Genomic DNA, 25,676 nt, shown 5'->3' with positions numbered 1-25,676 from the left:
TCTCTCTGGGCCCTAGGTTTTCTCAAGTATAAGAAGAGAAAGATGGACTATGACAATTTTAAGTTTCTGATTCATCCTTCAAAACTACTGTGGTCTCTATATTGTTGTCATTGTGTTTCAAAGATTGTAGATGTTGGAGGTGGGATTTGAACTCAAGTCCTCTGGTCCCAGGGCCTTTTATCACTGTGTCATGCTGCTTCCCTGTTCAGTGACTTTCCAAATATTTGACACCAGATGTAGCATGGTGTAGTGGAAGGAGCATTTGATTTGGAATCAGAAGAAATGAGTTCAAATGATGATGCTTCTATTTATACTTGTGTGACCTTAGGTAAGTCACCTCCCTCTTCTCTCCACCTCTACTCACTTGCCCCCAACTCAGTTTTCCTTACCTATGAAATGAGAGGATTGGAATATAGAATCTTTAAGGTTCTTTCCAATGTCAAATGATCTATCCCCCCTTTATTCCTCTGTAGGAGATAAGGTCCTTACGAGAAAATGAACTAAAATGACCTTTCTGGAGGGATATCAGTCTAGATGTTTCATAGAGCTGAACGTCTAGGAGTCCTCTCGTCCTATGTAGAAACTGAAGACCCATCATGAAAGCCTGTGATTGCTAGGATTCCCTTCTACAACAGGGAGGTGCAATTCCAGGATTGGTGGGAGGTGGGGGGGGGGGGGGAACGATTCCTCCTGAAAAAAAGTTTTTTCCTTAGAAGAGCTAAACAGAGAAAACAAGATGAAAATGAACTTCATTTGCCTTTGCCATAAGAAGGGAGGAGGGAGCAGATAAAAATGGAGGAAGAGAGAAGTGATTTTAAAACAAGTTACAAAGTAGGAGATTTTTGAATATTCTTCTATTTATAGTGCTGTAAAGCCAAGACTTAAAAAAAAACAAACTACCTACTTTCAGATAATTGAAGCAAGAGTGGTTTATATTCACTGGGGTGATCTGGAAAATTTCTTGTTCGGTTTGTATATAAACACAACTCATAGAGCTCAGTGTATTTTCATGTTGGGGAAAAAATAGGTTTTCTTGGGATGTCCTGAGAATAAAAGGAAGTGGCACCAGGTAGTAACCGAAGGTCCTGCAGGGATCTTCAGTGGAATTCAGCAAGCGCCTACGACGTGCAGCAGTGATACACAATTGGTGATATTTTTTTAAATAGTAAATAAAGGGCCATCATACAGAAGAGGGATAAAACTCTTTATCCTTAGCCCCAGAGTGAATAAATGAGGAGCAATTCATGAGAGATGCCAAGAATCACATTTCAGCTGAATGTAAGAAAACTTTCCCTAAAAGTGAAGAATTCTCCAGAATTTAATTGGGCTGTCCTGGGGAGACAGTGGGTTTCCCCTCAATGGATGTTTGCAAAATGGAATGATGGGGCAGGGAAGTGATACAGTGGATAGAACACTAAGTCTGGAGTCAGGAAGACCTGAGTTCACATCTAGCCTCAGACACTTACTAGCTATGTGACCCTGGGTAAGTCACTTGACCCCATTGCCTCCAAAAAAACCAAAACCCAATGACTACTTGTTAAGTTTGTTCTAAAGAGCATTTGTATTGAGCTATAGGTTGGGCTGGTTGGTTTCCAAAGTCCTTTACCATGACTCTGTGAAATGATTCTTTCTCATGTTCCTTTTCCATGAAGTTCTTCTGATCATGTGCTTGAGTTTTCGTTTTTTCCTTTTTCCCTTTCATTTGCTGAGGTCCCTCATTTATTTGCATGTTAATGTGAGGCTATCACCTGAATGTCAATGTTCTTTTATCTCAACTATGGCGTAAATTCAGGCTTTTTCATGTTACTGTTTTAGAATGGGAAGTCCCTCTTGGACTCTGTCGACTTTCCCAGAACCTTATTCATTGCCTCCCAGAAGCTACTCTCATCTTTTTCCCCTTCTGGTTCCACATTTATTTCTTATCCTTTTTGGCTCAGAGTTCGATGTATGTGCACACATATGTGTTTATGCATATATTTTAATGTATGTGTGCATGTGTTTTGGTTAGCCCACTTTAATCCAAATGTCAACACTGCCTACGGTCCCTGGGATGTTCCCCTCCATGCCTGCCCTCAGCATCTTAGAGAGGCTCTCTCCTGATGTGCTTGAAAGAAAGTGATTAGGCCAAGTGCTTGACACTTGGCACTTTCCCTTCCTGGGCAATTAACTCAAGAGGCCTTAGAGGGTAATCGGGGCTAAGCGCAAAGCTGATACTGATTGTAAGCATTTCTGTCTTAACCTGCCCTCTGGTTCTGTAGCTGAGGATAACGACTTCATTTATTCATTTACAGCTTCTTTTATTGCAGAAAAAGGAGTGGACCTGGGATGAGAGCAAGATGCTGGTGATGCAAGACCCCATCTACCGGTAAGAATGCCCTGTTCGCCAGTGGAACCCAGATCCTTTGGCGTGGGAGAAATAAGAGGTTTCCAGAGTAGCTTATTGGGTCATGTCACATTGTTTCCACTGCTGCTCCTTCCTGAGCTCTATTTCTCCTCCTGGATCTCTTTCCAACTGAAAGTAGAAAGAGGATACTCTTTATCATATGGACAAGGAAGGAAAGCCATCTTGTCACTAGGTGAATTAATCCATCTAAAGATTATTACATACTCTCCATTCCATAAATAGAAAGAGGCTTGAGGGGCCATCTAATCCATGCCACTGTCTCAAATTCACATTTTTTTTTTTATTGATTAGTATATGTCCACTGCGTGTCACGGAATATGCTAGGTGCTAGGCATAAGTTCGTACTCCCGAAGTTTACAATCTTGGAGGTAAGATAACTAAAATATAAGTTTAAAATGTGTAGGAAAGGTCCAGAATGAATGGTGTGACACATTTGAGGAGATCACCTATTTGGGTGATCCAGGGCAGGCAGACGCCTGATCTGAACTTTGGAGGAGAGGTCAATTGATGCGAATATAGTCAGAAAGCATCCCAGGATGGGGGGATGGCTAGTGTACATAACCACTGGGATATGGAAAGTTGACTGCTGTGACTGGAACGTAACCTGGAAAGGCAAATGGAAGCCAATGATGGAGGACCTCAAATGCCAGGCTAAGGAGTTCATATTATTTTTGGTAAGCAATGGGAACACTGAACCACAGAGGAATGATGTCAGATCTGGGCATCAGGAAGATTATTCTGGCAAAAGTGTGAAGAACAGAAACTTTTTTGGAGAGATATAGACCATATTGTATATAATGTTGAACTTGGGTGATAACACTTGGTCTTTTTGCTAAAAAATTTTTTTCCCTGTTTTATTCTTTGTTATGAGGCAGAACACTGAGAGGGGAAGAGGAAAGGATGTACTGGGAAATGTAGGTGACCTACAATACACACAAAAAATTTTAATGGATTAGACAATCAAAAATAAGCTCAAAATTTAAAATGCTGAAAATTAAAAGAAAAATAGATCAATTGGAAAAAACAGACTAGGGAACTGATTCTTTGAAAAGACTACCAAAATTTAAAAACTTCTGTGTGAGAAAAATATTCTTATCAAATATTTCCAGTATAAGCATGATTTCCAAGATACACAAGTAACTAATAAATATATAAAAATAGAGAATATTCCGCAGTAGATATATGATCAAAGCATATGAGCATGCAATACTTAAAAGAAAGGATTGCATGCTATTAATAAACATATGAAAGAATGTCCCAAATCACAAATAGTAAAAGAAATGCAAATCTAAACAACTCTGAAGTTTTACCTCTCTTTTGCACTCAGAAAATTGGCAAAGATGACAAAAATGGGAACAGTTGATAATGGAGGGTTTGAGGAAAAACAGGTATACTAAATTCACCAACATCTGGGTTTCCAAAGTTGGGGGGCTCCTTAGTGGCTGCCCAGAGTCTCATCTGGCCAAACAAACACTTCCAGTGATCTGACCATTCTAGAAAGCAATTTTAAATTACGTAAGAAAGTGAGCGCAATGTCCATAGACTAAGACTGGAACTTGTTGGAGAAGTTAGGCTAGATGTGATAGATCTGAGAGCTGTTCATGCAGAGATGATCATGGAAGCCTTGGAAGTGAATATTTTGGTATAATAGAAAGAGTCAAGAGATGTAGGTTCATATCTGCCCCTTGAAACTAGTTGGGTAACCATAGGAAAATAAACCATTTAACCTCTCTGAATCTCATTTTCTTTGTCTTTGAAAAAAGGGATGCTAATACGGTGCATGACTTTAACTATAGGATTGTTAGAAAGAGAACACTGAATTTTGAGGAAAATCTACATGAGCTATTTTGGTGGGTTTCAATTTCTTCCTTTTGGTGTTCATTCTATCCTTTTCACTTTGAAAATTACTCTCTGAAAGGAAAAAAGTACAGTATAACATAAAAATCAAGTCATTCTGACATCAAATGGTGTCATTTTGCTGCCCTTTTTTTCCCCAGTTTCACTTCTTGAGAGACCCTTGTCCTGTCCCTACCAAATCACTGGGAGAATGAAGAACTTTGTTTAGACGATTTCTAAGAATCTTATGATCCATCATGCCAGAAATTACAGTGACAGAGTAACAAAGAACAGTTTTGATCACAGAAACAAAAGGAATCTGATCTGAAGTTCCTAGTGGCACCCTAAGTTCACCTTCCATCACTTATTTTAGGAAGGTGCCTGCCATCAGCATAGCCAATTTAGAGACAGTTATGGGTTAGTTATAAGTCTAGTTTGGAGGGCAACATATCCCCAACAGATGTCCAAGAAGCCCCTAGAATATGCCTGATGAACAGCATATAGTAGGTGTTCAACAGACATTTGCCACATAAATAAATGTCCAAGAAACTGTTGTTTTTCATTATTGTTGCCTGGGAGTGAGCAGCTTTTCTTGGCTGCTCAGCTGACCCCTAGTTTAGTTTTGAGTAAGTCAGAGACATAGTGTCTAGATCTCAAATGATGTCCAGTTTTTAAAGCAAATATTCTTATTCATTCACCCTTTTATTTGATATTTGACTTTCACCATATGAAAATTTCAAGTCAAATGTCAAAACCAAGCAACTGTGTTTTAAAGCAAGTATGCAAATGAATAAAATCCAGCTTTCTGTGAATTACGTAGGGATCAATGGACTCATTCACTGAATGGTGGGATTTGGAGATTTTGTCTCCAGATGTCAGGCTGCCCCAAGAAACTTCATCCTCAGAATCTTTGTTGCTTAAGTCACATAATTCAGGATGCTCAGGAGAGCCTTATGACTTCCTAATGGAGGGAGGCACAGATGTGTGAGGTTAGAGCCACAAGCAGTGGTTCCACTTCTGCCATACTGATAGTTCTGTCCTAAAATTGAACATACCCAATGACAGGAAAAGTCATCTTTACTTGATGGAAAGAAGTCTGGAGAATAGGCTCCCCTGGCTTTTCTCAACATGGCATGCCTTCTGTCTGCAACCAACTAACTTGCTCCCTTTTGAAATAAAGATAATTTTGTTCCCCTTATCCTTGCCTAGAGGTGGAACCTAAAGCAGTACTAGAAGGGGTGGCTACCTGGGAGGTTTCTAGAGCTCTGGAGGGGGGGGCGTGGTTCTTAGTATACAGTATGGTACTGTGGGGTCAGCTATGAGTAAGGCTTCCTGAAGGGTGTGGAGCAGAGAGACAGATTGTATATTCGTTCATTTAATGGATGATCAGGCCTGGTTATTTAACAGAATTCTGGAGGAAAACAGCAGGTTGTAAAGTAAGGCAATCTGTGCTGTGATGGAGCATTACTTATATGGTTGTCAAACACAAAATCAGGAAAGGGCTAGGAGCAAAGTCTCAAGTCAATACGCTGTGGCTAAGAAACCAGCTATAAGGAGTGAATAAGAACTGAGGGTGTGGGCAGAATTAGTCAGTGAAAGACAAATCTAAGAGTCCAGTAAACAGGTTAAGAGAAAGGTTCCCAAGCATAAGCCAAGAGTTTCTCGTTTGTCATGTTCATTGATCAAAGTGTGCCTGCCACTTTTTAAATCAAAATATACAGGGCTGGGGAAACTAGGTGGTGCAATGAATGGAGTGCTGGGCCTGGAGTCAGGAAGATTCACCTTTCTGAGTTCAAATCTGACCTCAGACACTTACTGTGTGACCCTGGACCAAGTCACTTAACTGTTTGCCTCCATTTCCTCACCTATAAAATAAGCTGGAGAAGGAAATGGCAAACTACTCTAGTATCTTTGCCAAGAAAACCCCAAATGGGATCATGAAGAATCAGACGTGATTGAAACAAGTGAACAAGGAAAGTAATTTGTAAGGCTGGCCTCACCTCCCTGATCATTAGATGAGTCACAGCTATGTCTTCCTCATCATCTGTGCCATCTCCTAAGTGAAAGGCAACTATGTTCAGATGGCGGTAGACAAAAGATGATTTTTGGAGACTGTTTTCCCTTTCAAAGTTATTGTTACCTCAGAAGTTTGAGATGGAAACCAAATGTACTCATTCTTCCAGATGTCATGGTGGCTCATTGATTCTGAAAGCAACTGTAACATTAGAATTTGCCATTCATTCTTCATTTGAATGTTATTGAGTATCCACTGTATGTGTGTAGGCTGTGGGGAACCCTCTATCCTAAAGAAAGAAGCCTGTGGTTCTCATGAGGAAGACAAGACTGATACATATAAAATGATTAAACATGAAACAATTAGAGAATAACTCAAGATAGCACACAAGAAAGAGATGAAAGAAACAGAATTAAGAAACTTGTAAGGGACCATTATTGTGCTATAAGAAATGATCAATATGATGTGTGCAGAGAAGCCTGGGAAAACACATAAGCTTATGCAAAATGAAATGAGCAGAACCAGGAAAACTGTTTTTACAACAATGTCAGTGAGACAGTTGAATCTGTTTTAGAAATGTTTATAATGACCAAACTTGACCCCAAAGAAGAGTTATGAGAAGACTCCTCTCTCTCCTCTTCTCCCCCTCCTCCACCTACTTTACATTACTGTAGAATGCTACATATATTGTGAGGCTTTTTCCAGAGTTTGGTTTAGCTGCACTGATTTTTCTTTTTCTTCTTTGTTTTGAGGGATGGCTTTCCTGGAGGTGAAAGGATATTTCTGGAAATGGAGGTTATATGAGAACAAAAAATAATAAAAATGCATTTTTAAAAAGAAGCATGGAAGATATGAAACTTGAGATATATCATGAAAAATGAATAGACTTTGGATGGTTAGAGAAAAAGGGAAGGGCATTATAAGAAGAGATAAAGTAGAGAAAAGCAAGATGCTTGTAATCCCAGCTGGACTATAGCAGAAGGCATATAGTATGTATTTTGTAAATGTTGAATGAATAGGTGAATTTGTAAATTAAAGATAGATAAAATAAAAGCAAATTATTGAGGGCTTTGAATTCTAGATGGAATAGTTTAGATTTAATCAGTGGCCCCAGAGAAACTTTGATAGACTTCTGAGTAAGGAAATGGCATGGTGGAAGTTATCTAGGCATATTCATGGGACAATATTGTACTGGGTACAAAAGTAGAAAGACCAGTTTGAAGCTATTGAAATAATCCAGGCTAATGTAATGAAGGTTTGGACACATTATGGTAGAATGCAGAAGGAATGAACACAGGAGATATTTCAAAGAAAGAATTGATAGTATTTGGTGATTCATGGGGTTGGAAAAAAGGGAGAGGTTGAAGATAGTTCACAGGCTTTGGGTATAGGTGCCTAGTAGAAAGGTGGTGGTGCTATTAAAAATAAAATAAAATAAAATTTTTAGAGCCTGACTTAAAAGGAAAGAAGTTCAGTTTTAGATATATTGAACTCAAGGTGATCATGGGACGTTTGATGTATCTTGATAAATGTTCAAATGTATTAAAGGCAGCTTCAAATTTGAAATTGGAGAAGAGCTGAGGGGCTAAATTTGAAGATATAACTTCAGAATCATCAGCAAATAGGGAATGCTTGAAGCCATCAGACTGGTAAGGGAGAGGCTGAACAGAAAAGCACAAAATTGTCACTGGTCTTGGAAAGAGTACAGAACTTGGAGTCAAGAGATAGCTTTGTTCAAATCCTAGCTCTGACACTTACTAGTCATGTGATCTTATAACATTTTGGAATCTCAGTTTCCTTATCCATAGAGTAGACATGAAGACACCTATAGCACCTCACTCATAAGACTTATCAGATGAGAAAATGTTTATAAGCATGCTACAAACCTTTAAGTACTGTGTGAGTGTGAGCCATTATTGTTATCTCAAGGATTCAGCTACATTTGTCAGAAGGAAGGAAGGAGAGTCACCATCAATGGAGATAGCAGTTGCAATGTGCATTTATTATTAAAGAGCCTACTGTGTGGCAAGTACATAGTAGAAGAAAGAGCATAAATCAGAGAAGCAGGAGAAAAATCAGCATCCTCTGATGTTATGGAAGCCAAAGAGGAGGATTTTTTTTAAATGTAATATTTTATATTTTCCCCAATTACATGTAAAAACTATTTTTAACATTTTTTTTTTAATTTTTGAGTTCCAAATTCCCTCCCTTTCTTCTCCCCTCATGGAGAAGGGGGAGGATATTTTAGGAAGGAAGTGGCAATATTATTTAAATGAATGAATCCAGATTAATAGAAACAGAGGAAACACCAGTGTAACTGGTGATGAGGAAATTTTTGGTATAAAGAAATCTAAGTGAAATAACAGATAATGCAAGACATAGAGTTGTGAAGGCTGGAGTTTGAATCCTGCTTTAGGGGTAGCCAGGTGACACAGTGGATAAAATGTTGAGCCTGGAGTCAGGAAGACTTGATATTAAATCTGGTCTCAGAAACTTATTAGCTGTGTGACCCTGGGCAAGTCACCTAACTTCTATCTGCCCCAGTTTCTTCAAATGTAAAATGGAGGTCATAATAGCACCTATCTCTCAGAGTTGTTGAGAGGATCAAATAAGTTGATCTTTGTAAAGAACTTAGCATAAAGTCTGGCACAGAGTAGGTGCTTAATAAATGCATCTTTCCTTGCTTTCCCTCATACTCACTAGCTATGTGACCCTGAATAAGTCCCTCAACTTCTGTCTGCTTCATTTTCTTCAAATGTAAATAGGCATAATAATAACACCTACCTCACTTGGTTATTGTGAGGGTGTAATGAGAGTTAAAGATCTTCCCTTCCCCCCCATTAATAGACCTCACCTGGAGCCCATTAAGGGAAGCTTAATTAGGGGAGGCTTGTTTTGTAGGAAGGTGCGTACCTTTTCTTAATTTCTAGTGAGGTACTGGGTCATGAGGGTGGTGCCCTCGGGCTCTGAAAAGTGTATAAATGCTCTGAAGTAAGGTTTTACTTTGGGGCTTACTCATTGGAAGTGTTTGTTTGGCCAGATGAGACTCTGGGCAGCCATTAAGGAGCCCCCTGACTTTGAAAACCCAGGTGTTGGTGCTTCTCTCTCTGGTAACTATATATGCATGTAATGGTCAGACAGTTGGATCTGTCTGTTGATCTGCGCTGTAGGTATTGCTTATGGTCAGACAGAAGCCCTGTCTGTTGGTCTTTATTTCTCTGCTTGTATTTTCTCTGTTGGTATATGTAATTAAAGAAGATTGTTGACCCCTCAAAAGTTGCTTTCCATTTAGAAAAACAGATTTAAGAACCTGTGCTAGCAGGCCATCCTGGATATGTTAGGGTGCTTGCTGCTACAGAGGGTCAAAAGAGATAATATATTTAAAGTGCAAACATGAAAGCATTACATAATTCTAGCTTCTAATATTGGTTATAGAGCACTAAATAATGAGTACTGAGGATAAAAGCTGGGTTTCAGGAATTTAACTAGGAAGGAAATAGAGGCAGGTAGGACATAGATGGTGCTTACCTGAGCAATTTGTCTGTGAAAGGAGGAGATCATCTAATATAATCCCCTAATAGTATAAATGAGGGAAAGGAATCCCCTGAGAGATGAAGGAACTTGCACAGACTTTCCTAGGCAGAACAAGGATTTGAAAAATTCCATGTTCTTTTCCCACAATACACTTCCCTCATACATGCTGTTCATGGATTGGGCCCTCAGGGCTCATTCAGGCTAACCCCTAATTTTACAGACAAGAAAACTGAGGTCTAGGATCCTACTAGAGGAAAAGTACCACTTAAGAAGGTGAGACTTTTTGCCTTTGCATCAGTGTTTCCTAGAGCAAAGGAAATGAGGTGGCCCAAGCCCCAAATATACATTGTGAAGAGCTGGAAAGTGTACAGGCCTTAGGGCTTGTGTGACAAGTGTGATCATTCTGTTAATGAGGAAACAAGGATGCTGCCAGGCCTGGGCACTTTCACCTGAACCAGCTACAAGACAGGAGTAGGTGTTTGTGGGGACTAGTGAGTTTAGCTGGAGGGAAGCAGATAGCATCTTAGTGATGGAATGGATTTGGGGAGAGGCCTGACCTTAGTTGGTAGGGGCAGTCAGCTGAGCAAAAGGATATTCTTTTGTTATTTTTTTTTTTTGAGGGTGGAAATATCTGGTAGATTTAAACACAGCTAGAATTGCTCTTATAGAATTAAAAAATTGAGCATAAGAAATATCCTGGGTACAGAATGAGAAATGGGATTAGACTGGGGTTTAATAAGCAGCTGGTGACCAAATAATGAAGAAAGGTGAATAAGTGATAGGATGCAAAGTTCAGAACTGGTAAGAACCCAAAGCTGACCCTGGAGGTCTCAGAGTATGCATTTCAAAATAGATCTTAGCTGAGTGGAAAAACATTAGTTGCTTGTGGGTGGGCCAAGCCAATATAATAAAAATGACATTCTACCTAAATTAATTTACTTATTCAGTGCCATACCAATCAAACTATCAGATAATTACTTTGTAGGGCTAGAAAAAATAATGTCAAAATTCATCTGGAAGAACAAAAGGTCCAGAATATCAAGGGAACTAATGAAAAGAAATTCTAGGGAAGGTAGCCTAGCTCTACCAGATCTCAAATTGTATTATAAAGCAGCAATTATCAAAACCACTTGATACTGGCTAAGCAACAGAAGGGTAGACCAGTGGAATAGGTTAGGTATCCAAGGCACAGCAGTCAATGATTATAGCAATCTACTGTGTGATAAACCCAAGGACTCCAGCTTCTGGAATAAGAACTCACTGTTTGACAAAAATTTCTGGGAAAATTGGATAACAGTGTGACAGAAACTAGACATGGATCAATGCCTGACACCATACACAAGAATAAAGTCCAAGTGGGTACATGATCTAGGTATAAAGATTGATACTATAAACAAATTGGTGGAGCAAGGAATAGTGTATTTATCAGATTTATGGAGAAGGGAAGAATTTTTGACTAAACAAGAAATAGAAAACATTATGAAGTGCAAAATGGATAATTTTGATTACATTAAATTGAAAAGTTTTAGCACAAACACACCCAATGCAACCAAGATTAGGAGGGAAGCAGAAAACTGGAAAAGAACTTTTGCAACTAGTGTCTGTGATAAAGGCTTCATTTCTAAAATATATAGAAAACTGAGTCAAATATACAAGAATACAAGTCATTTCCCAGTTGATAAATGGTCAAAGTATATGAACAGGTAGTTTTCAGAGGAAGAAATCAAAGCTATCTATAATCATATGAAAAAAATTCTCTAAATCACTATTGATTAGAGAGATGCAAATCAAAACAATTCTGAGATACCACACCACACCTTTCAGATTGGCTAACATGACAAAACAGGATGATGATAAATGTTGAAGAAGATGTGGGAGAGTTGGAACACTAATTCATTGTTGGTGGAGCTGTGAGCTGATCCAACCATTCTGGAGAGCAATTTGGAACTATGCCCAAAGGGCTACAAAAATGTGCATACCCTTTGACCCAGCAATATTGCTTCTAGGACTGTATCTCAAAGAGATCATAAAAATGGGAAAGGGTCTCCACCTCTCAGGGCTCTGGGCAGCTCTCCTAAGATTCTAGAAGCTGTAGTGTGAGTACCAACTTGCACTGGTAGGAGACTCCTCTAGAGTTCCTTATACTGATGGAATCACAGACTTTCCTCCCCTGCCCTTCTCCCCAACTCTCCACAGGCCTACATCCCTAATTCTAATCCTGGATTTTCTTATGTTACATTATTGCCATGCTCTGGAGAAACCCTTAAGTATACAACACAGGGTGTAAGAAGAGCAGAGATGGGTGTGAATCCTGTAGCTGACAATTCGTTGCTTGCTCCTGACTGTGAGAGGTGTCAGCTTTACTCCAGAATGGTAGCTGAGGCCCTCCCCACTCCCCACTCCCAGTCCTGCATGGTTCTTCTTGGGTCAGTATCTGTTGCTGAAAGAAACCAGTTTGAGCTCTTGTTCTTCTCTGCCCCCTCTTCCCCACCATGGCTGATATTCCTGAGCTTTCCTCCACTGCCTCTGGAAGATTGACAAGTGAGGTTACCTGCCTGGCTCTAGATATGTCCCTTCTGTGAAATGGCCATCCTCTTTAGCCATGAAAAATGCTGAAACCTTTATTCTACATAGTCCTCAAAGACTGCACAGATATTACCTCTTTTCCATCTGCACTCAAAGCAACTATGCATCATGTGCATGTGTTCGTCCTTCATTGGGGAAGAAGATCATGCCATCAGAGAAATGATGGCATGACTTGCACTTGACTTTGTTTTGAGTGAGGGAGGGCTGTGCAGGTCACCAACCTCACTACTCCTCCAGAGCCATCTGAATCCAGTGACCAGATATTCATCAGGATGACTGGAGATGACCTAGGATGAGGCAATTGGGGTTAAGTGACTTGCCCAAGGTCACACAGCTAGTGAGTTCAAGTGTCTGAGGTGAGATGTGAACTCAGGTCCTCCTGACTCCTGCACTTGTGCTCTATCCACTGCACCCCCTAGCTGCCCGATGGATGGAGAACCCAAAGGGGGAAAGCACATATGGAGTCATAAAGCTGTCAAGTCTCAGGACTGAAAGAAACCTTAGAGGTCATCTGCTTCACTCATTACGTTGGATGGGGAAGCCAGAGGCCCAAAGTCGCTTTCCAAATGTTTTATCATAAATGCTCAAATGTGTGTAGCATTTTACAGTTTAAAAATGATTGTATGTACATAATTTTGATCCTCACAGGTCCATCTAACTTATAAATAGTACAGTGTTATTGCCCCATATTTTTCAGATGAGGCAGCTGAAGCTTAGATAAGCTAAGAGACTTGCCTGTGTTCACACAGCAAATGTCAGAGTGGAGGCACCAACCCAAGTATTCCAGCTCTGAATCTCGTGATGTTCCACTTTGCCGCCCAAAGGAGACCTATGATTCAGTTGTGGTTTTCAGGCCCCGATCAAGCCATAAGCATTTATCACGTGCCTACTAAGTACCAATTAGGCCCTAGTGATGAGGATGGGGGATGGACCTAATTTTGGGGGGAGAGAGAGACAGAGACAGAGAGAGCGATAGATGGATGGATGGATAGATAGACATAGATAGAGAGACAGCTAGGTAGCTAGATAAATAGATAGAAAGACAGATATAGACAAACAGACAGAGACTCATAGATAGACCAATATATGAACTGGATTGATAGATAGATAGATAGATAGATAGATAGATAGATAGATAGATAGATAGATAGATGGAGATGGATAGATGGATGGAGAGAGAGGGAGAGAGAGAGAGATATTTATTAAGTGCTTATTATGTGCCAAACACTGGGTATTCAAAACCAAGAAAACCAGCTGGTCCCTACTCTCAGCGATCTTATATTCTCATAGAGAAACACAAACTATAAAGAGGACACAGGAAAGTGGTGAAGGCAGAGGGAGGGAAAAGACAGTTGGTGTGGAGGTGGAGCAGGCCAGAGAATGAGCTGGAAGGAAACTGAGCAGGGTAATGGAGGTTCTGGCAGACACTGTGATCCCAGACAAGGCGTTTCCCAGTCAGGGAATCTCAGCAGCATCCTTCGGTGGGCAAAGCAGCTTGTCAAAGGGTAGAGCAGCCATAAGAGAAAGCTGGAGGTAGTGGGGGCACTCCTCAATGAGCAAATCCTCCAATCAATGCTGTCATTGTAACACATGCTGGCCTTGCAGACATACATTTGCTTTCCAAAAAATTCTCTCCAAGTTTTCTTCAAATATTTAGGTTCCCTCCTAGCGCAGGGGTTCTTAATCTTTTTTGAGTCACAAACCCCTTGGAAGTCTGGTGAGATCTATCTGTCCTTCTGAAAGTAATCTTTTTAAATGCATAAAATAAAATACAGAAGAACAGAGAAAATAAATTACATTGAAATATAACTATCAATATATTTTTAAAAATTTCACAAACTCCAAGTTAAAAACCTCCTGCTCCAGCACAACTAAAGATTATTCAATTTACAAAAATCCAACCTTTCAGAAGGCCTGGGTGCAAATACCACCTGAGATGCTTACTATCTGTAAGAGCTTGGGTAAATCACTAAACTTCCCTCCATTTCCTGACTCCATGGTCTCTGAGGTCCCTCTCCAGTCTATCCAGGATCTTTCCATTCTAAGAACACATCTTTTGTCTAAATTTTATGATACCCCATTGTACTCAGATAATCTTACAGCCTTTAAACAAAAAGAGGCAAAGATAAATGGCCAAAGGCAGTTGAAAAGACTGGAATATGGACAATGGCTTGCACCAGAGTCCTACTCTAATGGCTGTTGGTGACTGGGAGATGACCTTGTGTTCTCTTAAGTTGAAACCAGCCAAGCATAAGCCAGAAGGTCTTCCAGTACAGGTCCAGTAGTGAATGGGGTATCTACCATCTGAGGGCCTGCCCTGTGAGGCTCAGAGCTTCATGCCTAGACCGCTGACCACCAGCACAGTGCTTTGCACACACCAGACATTTAGTACATGCTTGTTGATTAATCTATTAATATAATAAAGAGGAGAGCCATCAGGAAAACTTTAATTTGGGAGAGAGAAGTAGGAACGAAGGGGAAATGGAAAATACTCAATAGGAGGAAACAGACATCTGCCAGACTGATTAAGCTGAAGTCACTGTGGCAGATCCCACAAGACCTAGCCTGAAAAAGCATCTTTAATGCTAATAATGATAGAAGATCCAATTAGGTTAAATTAGGAAAACCTCACACATGTAATTAAACATTGTCTACAAACAGATAATAATTACACAGTAGAGAAGAGAAAGGTTTGGGGTAGGAGGGGACTCAAGCACATTTGTCCAATCGACCAGGAGACAGCTTGATACCATGGAAAAAAAACATTGTAGTTGGAGTTACAGGCCATGGGTTCAAATCTCAGCTCTGCCACTTACAGTCTATGTGCCCTTGGCAAGTCCCTGAATCTCACTGGGACTCAGTTTACTCCTCTGTCAAATGAGAGAACTGGCCTAGATGGCTTCTGAAGTCTCTTTAAGATCTAATGAGCCTTTGAGATTTGAAGGAATTGCAGGGAAGGGTTTGGTGTTTTGTGATGCTGCACTTTTTCCATCTGAAAAGCATAGCAATTGTATTTCTGATAACTGACACTTATCAGACTGCTTAGAGAGTCTCTTGAGAGGAGAATGCAGTGCAAAGTAAAATGGATACACTCACTTGACTGGCCCCACTAATGCAACGCAGAATCACGGAACCTGGGTCCCTCTGGGATGGCTGAAGGCATCTGTTCCAACCTATATTTTTTTAAAAAAAATAATGTTTTATTTCCCTTCAATTATATGTAAAAATGTTTAATATTTTTTTAAAGTTCCAAATTCTATCCCTTCCTCCTTCCCTTCCTCCACCCTAAGATGATAAGCAACCTGAACTTACCAAATCTGATATAGGTTGTACAAGTGCAGTCATGTAAAATATATTTCCATATTAGTCATTTTGTGGAAGAAAGCTTGGATTAAAAAAAAAAGAAAGCGAAAAATAGTGTGTTTTTAGTCTGTATTCAGATATTATCAGTTCTTTCTCTGGAGGTGGATAACCATTTTTCATCTTGAGTCCTTTGGGACTATCTTGGATCACTGAGTCATTCACAGTTCTTCATTATATAATGTTGCTGGTCACTGTGTGCAGCGTTCTCCTGGTTCTGTCCACTTTACTTGTCATTAGTTCATATAAGTCTTTCCAGGTTTAAAGTATGTATTAAGTTACTTTTAGACTGAGGCAAATCTAGTGATTTTCCCCATTTTCCCAGTGGAAAATCTGAATTCCGTCTCATTTTTCCCCCGGCTTTTGGCTCAGTTCTCCATGGATGTTCTTCTCTGTTGCCAGCGTCCATTGGCATTCCAGTAATGGCAATGCTAATCAATCTGAAGGCGAAATCATCTGAAGAGGTTTGATGAGACCTGATTGCTCTCTTATGGTGTGGTCCTCTTATTTCCCAAAAAGTCCATTTATCTCCCCCATGGACAACAAGTATTTGTGAGACACTGATTCATAACTCTACTCCCTGGACTGTCAGACCTGACTGATCCTCTTATTTTTCGGCACTTTATTTTTTTATTTATTCCCCCCTACACACACTTAATGGTATTTTATTTTTTCCAATTATATGTAAAGATAATTTTCAACATTCACTTTTGTAAGATTTTGAATTCCCAAAATTTTTTCTCCCTCCTCTCTCCCTAAGATGGCATGCAGTCTGCCATACAATCCTAATTAGATATATTTCCACATTGGTCATGTCCAACCCATATCTGAAAAAGAATCTCTTGTAACAATGATGTGTGATCATCCAGATCTTACTTGGAAACCTCTAGAGAGGAACCCACACTTCCTAATTCAACCAATTCTACTTTTGAAAACATCTGGTGGTTAATCATCACCATCCCTAAACACAACCTTCATTGGCCCCATTGCCTACCTCCCATGGAGTGAAGAACACCTACTCTCAGAGGGATGCTGACCCCTACATCTGTACCTCTGCTGGATCACTGTTCCACTCAGACCTTTCCATCCACTATCCTCATAGTCAAGATCGTCTATTCTGCCACTGTTCCCCAGGGTTCTTGGGCCCTTACCATCTGCCCTGTTGCTTTCCATGTTCGTGCTCTCTGGCTTTTCTGTCAGACATGAACTGAACATGGACATGAGTCCTCATCTGTTGGTTATCTCCCCTAATTAGAATATAAGCTCCTTGAGGCCAGGAACTACCTAAATTTTTAATTTGGATTCCACATGTTTAGCATAGTCATTGGTATGTAATAAACACTTTAGAAACGCTTTTCCATTCCAGTGAATATCCTGTCCCTTAAAAGCCTCAGATTTTTTCAGCTGAACTGATTTTTAGCCATCTTTCTCCCATCTGCACTTGTACAAGTTGATTATTGACCTAAGACTTCAGTTTTATCTCTACTAAATTTCATCTTATTAGATTCAGCTAGTCATTCTCACCTATTGATTTTTTTGAATGTTGACTTTTGTAGTTAATGTGTTAGCAAGCCCTTCTAACTTGGGTTCATATGCAAATTTGTTAACATGCCATTTCTGCCTTTATCTGAGTCAATAATAAAAATGTTTTAACAGCAGAGAACCAAGGACAGATTCCCAAAACGCTCCATTGAAGAGCTCCTTTCAAGTTGTTATTGGACTCTTCATTACTATTCTGGTCATAGTTACTATTACTTTAATGTTGTACTCTAAAATTTTGCCAGGAATTAAATCAGATCACTCGTCCACAGTTTGCAGACTCTGTGCTATCTTTTTTATTGCTATTATTATTATATCAGAATGTTTGCCATTTGTAACCATGTGGCATCTCTCCTGTTCATCATTTTCAAAGATCACTGTTGGTGGTTCAGTAGTCATGTCCTCAAAATTCTGAGGATGTATTTGCTCTAGACCTGATGACCTGAACTTATCAAAGGGAGTTAGACACAGTCTAAAAATAGTCATAGATTCTTATTGATCTTGGGTTTCAACTCTTTTCACCAGTTTTGTTCTTGTCCTTTCCACTCCAAAGATCATTCTCCTTGGTGGAGGAAGCAAAAACAGACTAAGACACGAGCAGATCTCTTTGCCTTCTCTCCATCATCATTATCATTTGATTCACATGTCCCAATATTCAATGCATTCTTTTATCCGTCTGTTTTTGCCAATATAGCAATAAGAAGCTTTCTTCTTCAACGTGGGCGTGTTCTGTATTCCTGACACAATTGCTACAGGGCCACGTCGTGTTCTTGCATTCATTTTCCATTCACTCACTTGGCTTTTTTCTTTTCCTGCCTTTTTAAAATTTTAAGTTGGCTGAAAAATTCCCTATGCGTTGACTTTAGTATCTTTAGACGATTCCCGCTTTTCTGCTTCATTAGAATTGTTTCTCTTTGTTTATTCAGAATTTCATTCTTTTTATTATTATTATTAAATTATTTTATTTGTTTTCAGTGTTCTACAATCACTTCCATATATCTTAGAATTTTTTCCCCTCCCCTTCCTGCTTGCCCCCTCTCTCCCTACTCCCTCCCTGAGATGGCATACAGTCTTACATAGGTTCTACACATACATTCCTATTAAATACATTTTCATCTTAGTCATGTTGCATAGAAGAATTAAAATGAATGGGAGACACCATAAAACAAAACAAAACAAAATATAATACAAAAGAAAATGGTCTGCTTCATTCTGCAATCCAGTTCCATAGTTCTTGACACCTTCCTATTTATTCATCATGGGCTAACTTTCCTTGTGGAATTGTCTGTGAGCTCCTACTAATCCTTTCCTCCCAAATCTTGGCAATCTCTTCTCCAAATTTCTAATATCAGAATCATCCTGGATTTACTCTTCTCAGAGCTTCTGAGGTAGGGATAGTTTCCCACTTCCACCCCAGCACAGAGTTCCTTCTTATTGATGAGAACCTGATACAGAATAGCAATTGGTTCCTCCACATTTTGTTAGGTGAAGTTTCATTAAGCTAAGCCCAAAACGAATGAGATGCTCCAATTTTGGCAGAAAGGGAGAGAGTTCCAGAAGGATTCTGGATAATTGAAGTCCTCAACACTACTATATCACCTCTCTGTACCAGATTTAGGATTTATTCTCCTCTTTCTGTCCAGATAATTGATAGTGCCACTTGATATTATAACTTAATGTTTCTCTCTGCCTCAGTCTTCATCCTGCTCTCTTCTTCTGGTACCAAGATTTCCTCACATGAGTGTATCTCAATATACTTAATATAATATGCTACTTTCCTTTTACCTTTTATTATTTGTTATGGATACAGCATATCCATTGAAAGCTTTTCTTGTCATCAGTTCCATTCTACCAAATTTCAGTGAGAACTATGAAGTCGAGTTTTCCTGAACATTGTGTGTGTGTGTGTGTGTGTGTGTGTGTGTGTATCAGTGGCTCTTCTTCCTGTACTGTTGATTCTATTTCTAGTTTCATGGATATACATGGACAATTTCTTGCCTTTTAGTGCAAATTCCTTGTGATGATATTTGTAAGATAATACAAGTGAAAGACCAGCAAGGTGGCACAGTGAGAGTGCTGAGCCTGGAGTCAGAAATCTTTAAATCTAGCCTCAGACACTTACTAGCTATGTGACCCTGGGCAAGTCTCTTGCCCTATTTGCCTCAGGTACATTCTTGCAAGTTCTTGTTAGATACACTCCATCCCTGGCCAAGAGCTTGTCATTTCTACATTATAAACTGTGTTTAAATTAATTGCCTTGGTATGTAAGTTAGTTAGTTCAAGACAATGGCTGCATAGACAGTCAAGGTGAGAATCACTGACCTTGATGTCTGAGTCAGGAACCTGCCCTTCATAGGGAAACCAAAAAAGCTAATGAGATTTCTTGCTGCTTTAATAGAGACTCACAATATCCAGAATAAAGAAGATAATAACCCTGCTGTACTCAGGTGTGGTCAGATCATGTTCTAGAAATCGCATTAGCAACCATCCTTTGAAAGAACTGGGGAAATGAATCCTGGAGAAGAAAAGATTTGAAGGGATTATGACCACTGTTGTCAGATATTTGAAGTATCATTACATGGAACAGGGAATTAACCTATTGTCTTGTCTCAAAGGGCAGAATTGGCGCTATTAGGTCACAGTTATAAGGAAGCAGATTTAGGCTTGCCTTAAGGATGGTCTTCATGATAGTTCAGGTTGTCTAGGATGGAACAGGCTGCTTCTGTAGCTGGTGAATTCTCTGCTCCATGATCCAAGTGGAATCTAATGGATGACCATTTGCTGGGGATATGGCTTCATTTAGGGACTCTTCATTTAGATGACCTCTAAGGTCTCTTCCAACTCTCCAATTTTACCCCCCTCCATATAGCCTAGTAGGGTAGCTAACATGTATACAAATAGCTAGGGGGCAAAATTAGACTATATCTGGGAAAACTGAGTTGCAAGGAAATGAAATGGTTTGCTCAGACTTACTCAGTGATTCACTAATAGGGACATGAGTATGACTCGGGGTCTTCCCACTTTATGATCATAATGGATCCATTTGGCCAGTCTGCCTTTGAAAATATGTCCACCTTTGTTCTGTTGGCATGGCTCCTCTGCCGTCCCCTGCCCTTACTGTATAGAGAGCTCTCCATTACTGGAGGCCTCATTATCCCATTCTGTGGGTCATCCAGCCTTCTGACTTACTTTGCCTCATCCCCCTTGCTGTCAGCCTTTTGGCTCAGATTTTTCCTAATTCATGAGCACTGAAAGTAAATGGAGGAAATGAAAGTACATTAAGTGGTAAATCTGTTCATTTTACTTCTTGCTAACAGCTCTGGTAAAAGCATCTTTGAAGGGAGAGGAAAAGAGAGGAGGGAACTGGGGAACAGTAGAAGAGCAACTGTTGAGTGGACAAAATGAGGATCATTTGTAGATGCCATTTATCTGAGTGCTGGGTCTCCCATTAGCATAAAACTTCAAGTTGAACATGGTCATTTGTCACTAACAGGGTGCTGCACGTTATTAGCCCATCGCCTTCCCAAGGAGCAGACTGACCTTCTAGGCAAGGGGCCAGTGGTCTAATGCAATGTAGCAGCAGCTCCTATCTGTTTTCCTTCATTCTTTCTTTCTTTCTTTCTTTCTTTCTTTCTTTCTTTCTTTCTTTCTTTCTTTCTTTCTTTCTTCCTTCCTTCCTTCCTTCCTTCCTTCCTTTCTTTCTTTCTTTCTCTTTCTTCCTTCCTTCCCTCCTTTCTTTCTTTTCTTCCTTCTCTCACTCTTTCTTTCTTTCTCTCTTTCTTTCTTAGAAAAGGAGGGAAAGAATCTCAAGGAGAAAGCTTTCTCTTGGCAGGAGCACATGAGCCAAATTTTTCCACTTGCCTTTGCTTGGAGATGGAAGGACAGAGACTCAAGGCAGCAATTAAACTTGTCCATCTGATGAAGATGGATTTAACAAGCTAAATGCAAAACAAAAACTGTAACTGCTGATGAATGTGATCCCAGGAGATCCTTGAGTCTCACTGTCTGTTCTCACCCATCCCTTCCCTTATTCCTTCTTCCCCTTTATATAATACTATATTTGTACTGGTTTGGTAAAACCCATGTGAATTGTTATTATTGTTATTACCCATTTACAGTGCTTTGTTTTATAAAGCACTTTCCTCACAAACAGTCCTCTGAGCTTGATAGTCAAAGTGTTGTCATCCCCGTTTTCCTAAAGGGAAACTGAGGTTTAGTGCCTTGCCCAAGGCCAATCAGTAAAAGCCTGAATTTCCTCTAGGCCACGAGATTCTCTTTTTATGCTCTGTTCTCAGTAAGAGGCCACACTGTATAGCGAACTGAGGGCTGACCTTTGAAGTCAGGAAGGCCTACTGTCAAGTTTGTCTCTGACACATGCAAGTTATGTGACCTCTGGGTAAGTCACTTTAACCTCTTAATGCCTTGGGCAGATCTCTAAGCTATGGGGAGTCATTCTGCATAGATAGAGGGAATTTCCTCACCTAGAGGTTTCCTATTCCATTGGAATCATGAACCTAGAGCCACTCCAAAGATTAAATATTCCTTTTTGCATTCTGTTTGTAGAAGTGAAATAAGCAAAGAACTGGGGGTTAATGAAAATGGATTTTTTCCCATGGAATTTTTAATCTCTTCCCTTAAATGAGAAATCAGACTGCCCTTCTCTCTCCATCTCACTTATTCAGCACGTCATAATGAAGGTGAACAATGGTACAGTAAATGGGTCATAGGGTTTGGAGTCAGAAGGTCTGGGTTCAAATCCCAGGCCTGCCACTGACAACTTGAGTCACTTTGGGCAAATTGCTTAAATTCCCTGGGACTCAGCTACCTCATCTTCAAAGGGGGATTGAACTAGTTAGCCTCCAGTGCTGTTTCCACCTTTGAGTCCACAATCCTATGACCTGAATTCCATTTCCTGGTATTACCTACTAGCTAGGTGAGCTGGGACAAATCACCTACCTTTGAGCTCTGATTCTGCCATCTTGTAACGTCTCCCAACTCTTAACATTCCATTCAAGAAGGGAGTGAGTGTGCCATTTAGCAGGAAGAGCACTGAATTGGGACTCAGAAGGGCAGGGGTCGGTGCCCAGTTTTGCCTCATACCTGCCTTGGTGAAGAAATCTCTTCCCCTCTTGAGGCCCGGGGCCTTCTCATCTTTGGAATGAGGCCTTTGTACTAGATAATCTCTGAGATACCTTTCTGATCTAAATTCTCTAATTTTACAAAGATAAGTTGGCTAGTAGTCTTGAAGCTGGACCTCATGCTCCAATACAGTGAGAAAAAACATTTGAAGGAGCTGTTTGAGAGGATAGAGGTGTTATCTCAATCCAAATTAGATCACTGAACGTTTAATAAACACCTACTAAGTGCTAAGCACTGGGACACAGAGACGGAAATAGAAGTCCCTGCCCTCAGGTCTCTTGCATCCTGTTGATGAAAGCATAGGTATTGTTTCTGGAGAGCATCTGGGTCTCTGTATCCTTCTCTAGCCAATCCACTGAGGTTTATGGTTTGGCCATTCATTGTATCTGGAGACAAAGAGATGAAGTGGACCATTTCTTAAGATTTCTCCCCATTCAAGGAGTCCATATTGCTCTGATTCTTTTAAAGTGAGAAAGCCCATGAAAGAGATGATTCAGTCAGTGCTGCATGACCTTGGCCTATGCCTTATGAACACATACAAGACATGGTTATAAATTAATCAGGCAGAGGAATGATTTGCCAGATGAGTCTCATTATTTCACCATGACCCCCTTGCCCACACAGTAGATAATTCTAAAAATGTAACTGAATCACACAGGAAGTGGCAGCGCAGGGTCTAGAACGCCAAATTGGCAACAAAAGGAAACCAACAAAACAAGAAGGGCAAAACTGAAGCAAGAGAAAAATTGAAGCAATATCTGGAGTTCTGGAGTAATTTTGTCATAGTGGACAATGAATGCTGACTTTGGGATTGAATTATATGGTTTTTTGTTTTGTTGGAGGCAAATGACTTGCCCAGGGTCACTCAGGTTGAATTTGAACTCAGGTCTTCCTGACTCTAGAGCCAGTGCTCTATCCATTGCAGTGCTTCACTGCCCCCAAATTATATGGTTTTGAGCCCTTAGTTTTCTCCTTTATAAAAAAGGAAGACTAATTTTGGCATTGCCTATTTCACAGAAGTGTTTTGAGGATCAGATATTAGCAACCATTTTAATACATATCCAGAGCTCTGTGAACAGTGAAGTGATGCACACCCATGAGCCTCTTTACCTAGAGTTATTATTCCTTTCCCTATCAGGAATTATGATTTGGAATAAGGAAGGCAATGAGTTTTTCATGCTCCCAAAAGAAAAACCACGACATGCTTAAAGTTGGGGGCCCTTAGGGTGAGCTGGTGCTGACACTGGAACAGGGTCACCCCTAGAACTGGGAACTGCTAGTCCCTTCTTCTTCTACCTTCCTATTCATCCTGAGCCCTGGGGTTCCAGACTGCAGTTGGGTTTGGGAGTCATAGTGTGTCTTCAGCAGGAATGGAGACAAACTGCTTTCACCTAAATGTGTATCTACCTGGGGTAGGTACATGATTATAAACAGAACCAGGAAATCCAGACATCCAGTCAGGACATTTAGGAAGTCCTGCAATCTAGGATCTATGTTCCAAAATCAGAGGAGTGATTGGGGGTGCCCCTCCCTACTATACCACTCAGGAACTGGGGAGGGGGAAGAGAGAAAGAGATGGGAATGATATGAGGTCAGATAACAGTAACTCATGTTTATATACCTTTGAGTGTCTGGAAGGGCTTTCATATGTATATGCACATATATATACATTTACTTTCATATGTTTGTGCAAATATATGTATAAGGGCTTTCATATATATGTACAAATATGTATACATACACATATACACATACATATACAAGTCTATTATATAATACATATACAATATAGCATTCTATATTGTACAATATAATATGGAATTATATATATTCATATAGGCATATATGATTTATCCTTATGGCATCTCTTCAAGGTAGACAGACAGGACGCATTTATGTGAATTTATATTAAGGGATAAGAAGAAGAATTCCAAAGACATTTGAGTGCCTACTTTGTGTACAGTGCTTTGCCAGGTACGGGGGGATCTGCAAAGGTTAAATAAAACATAGCCCCAGGCCTTACGGAGCTCAGAGTTTAATAGGGAACCAGATTTTTTTCTTTACATCAGAGCCTTGATTTCACTGATATCAAGAACTTTCATTGAGAAAACTCTCTCTAGTTTTGCTCTAAAATTTGCAATCTTAAGAGAATTTCCTGGGGTGCTTAGAGGTCATCATAGATTGTATATGTGTATGTGTATGTATATATAATGTGTATACATATACGTATATATGTACATATTTGTACACATATTCTTGTGTGTGTGATGGGACTTGAACCCAGGACTTCCTGGTTAGAGGCTGGTTTTCTATCTACTACAGTATACTGCCTTTCAGTCAATATGATACACAAAAGATATACTAGTAATTACAATTTATCCGTATATTATATTATATATAATTGTATGTGTATTATATATATATATGGACAACTGGTATAAGTATACTAGAAAGATACCCAGTTTGATGAAAATGGTTAATACTATTCTTACTTGGTAGGTGAGAAAGCTGAAGTGCACAGAGAGGCTAAATGGACTTTCATCAAGGTCAGACATTAAGGTAGCTCTAGAAACAGACCCTAGAACCCACCCTAGTTCTCTTGACTCAGTTCTCAACAAATATCTATTGAGCACCCATTCAATGTCTGAGGCCCTTTATGCTAGGCTTAAGTTGTTATAGATACATATGACATTATATACCTAGATATTCCCTCTCATCCAAAGACCCCCATGCACCCATTTGTGTATGAAGGGGCACCATATCTTTCAGCAGGACCCAGAATCAAGATCACATCAAGCAGAGCTCCTGGAGGGGTCAGCTGCCCCTTATTTCCTCCAGGATGCACCTGCTGAAAAACTGGTAGCTTTGTTTGGCAGAAGAGAATTCTGGTGGCTCAGAGGCTTATCACATCTCTTTCCTAATTATGGAGGCAGGAGCAGGTTAGAAGAAAGAGGGAAGGTTTACATCCATCAAGCTGCACATCAAAAACCCTTTCAATTTGAGAGATCTTGTCTTTAATCAAAGTAAAATGTTTTTGGTGGTGTTGCCCAAGATTGAATGGGATTGATTGCCTCTGTCTAGCCAAGGCTTAGGTGTGAATCTGAATTCAGGTCTGGACTGCACCAAGGCAGGATGGGGGCTTAGGGATGGGGCAAAGATCCTCAAAAATTGAGAGCCTCTTTGTGGCCCAGCTGCGACTTGCTGACAGAGCTAGGGGACTGTGGTAATTGTATGAGGTGTGGGAAGAATGCTTGAATAGCGAAC

General features: G+C 40.0%; 1 protein-coding gene across 4 annotated transcripts in view; it reads left to right on the top strand.

Moving 5' to 3' along the window:
- Positions 1–25,676, top strand: part of LOC140529844 (carboxyl-terminal PDZ ligand of neuronal nitric oxide synthase protein-like) — a 381,739-nt gene that overhangs the window by 269,367 nt on the left and 86,696 nt on the right. For 2 of the 4 annotated variants that reach the window (XM_072648807.1, XM_072648809.1), the window contains one exon: positions 2,307–2,365. In XM_072648807.1, the coding sequence (XP_072504908.1) occupies positions 2,307–2,365 (59 nt within the window). Of the gene's footprint in view, positions 1–2,291; positions 2,366–25,676 lie in introns of all 4 variants that reach the window. The other 2 variants (XM_072648806.1, XM_072648808.1) reach the window with 1 other exon arrangement.

Source organism: Notamacropus eugenii, chromosome 2 (assembly GCF_028372415.1).
Source record: "Notamacropus eugenii isolate mMacEug1 chromosome 2, mMacEug1.pri_v2, whole genome shotgun sequence".
NCBI classification, from domain to species: Eukaryota; Metazoa; Chordata; class Mammalia; order Diprotodontia; family Macropodidae; genus Notamacropus; species Notamacropus eugenii.
This window is presented reverse-complemented; position numbering and strand designations above follow the sequence as displayed.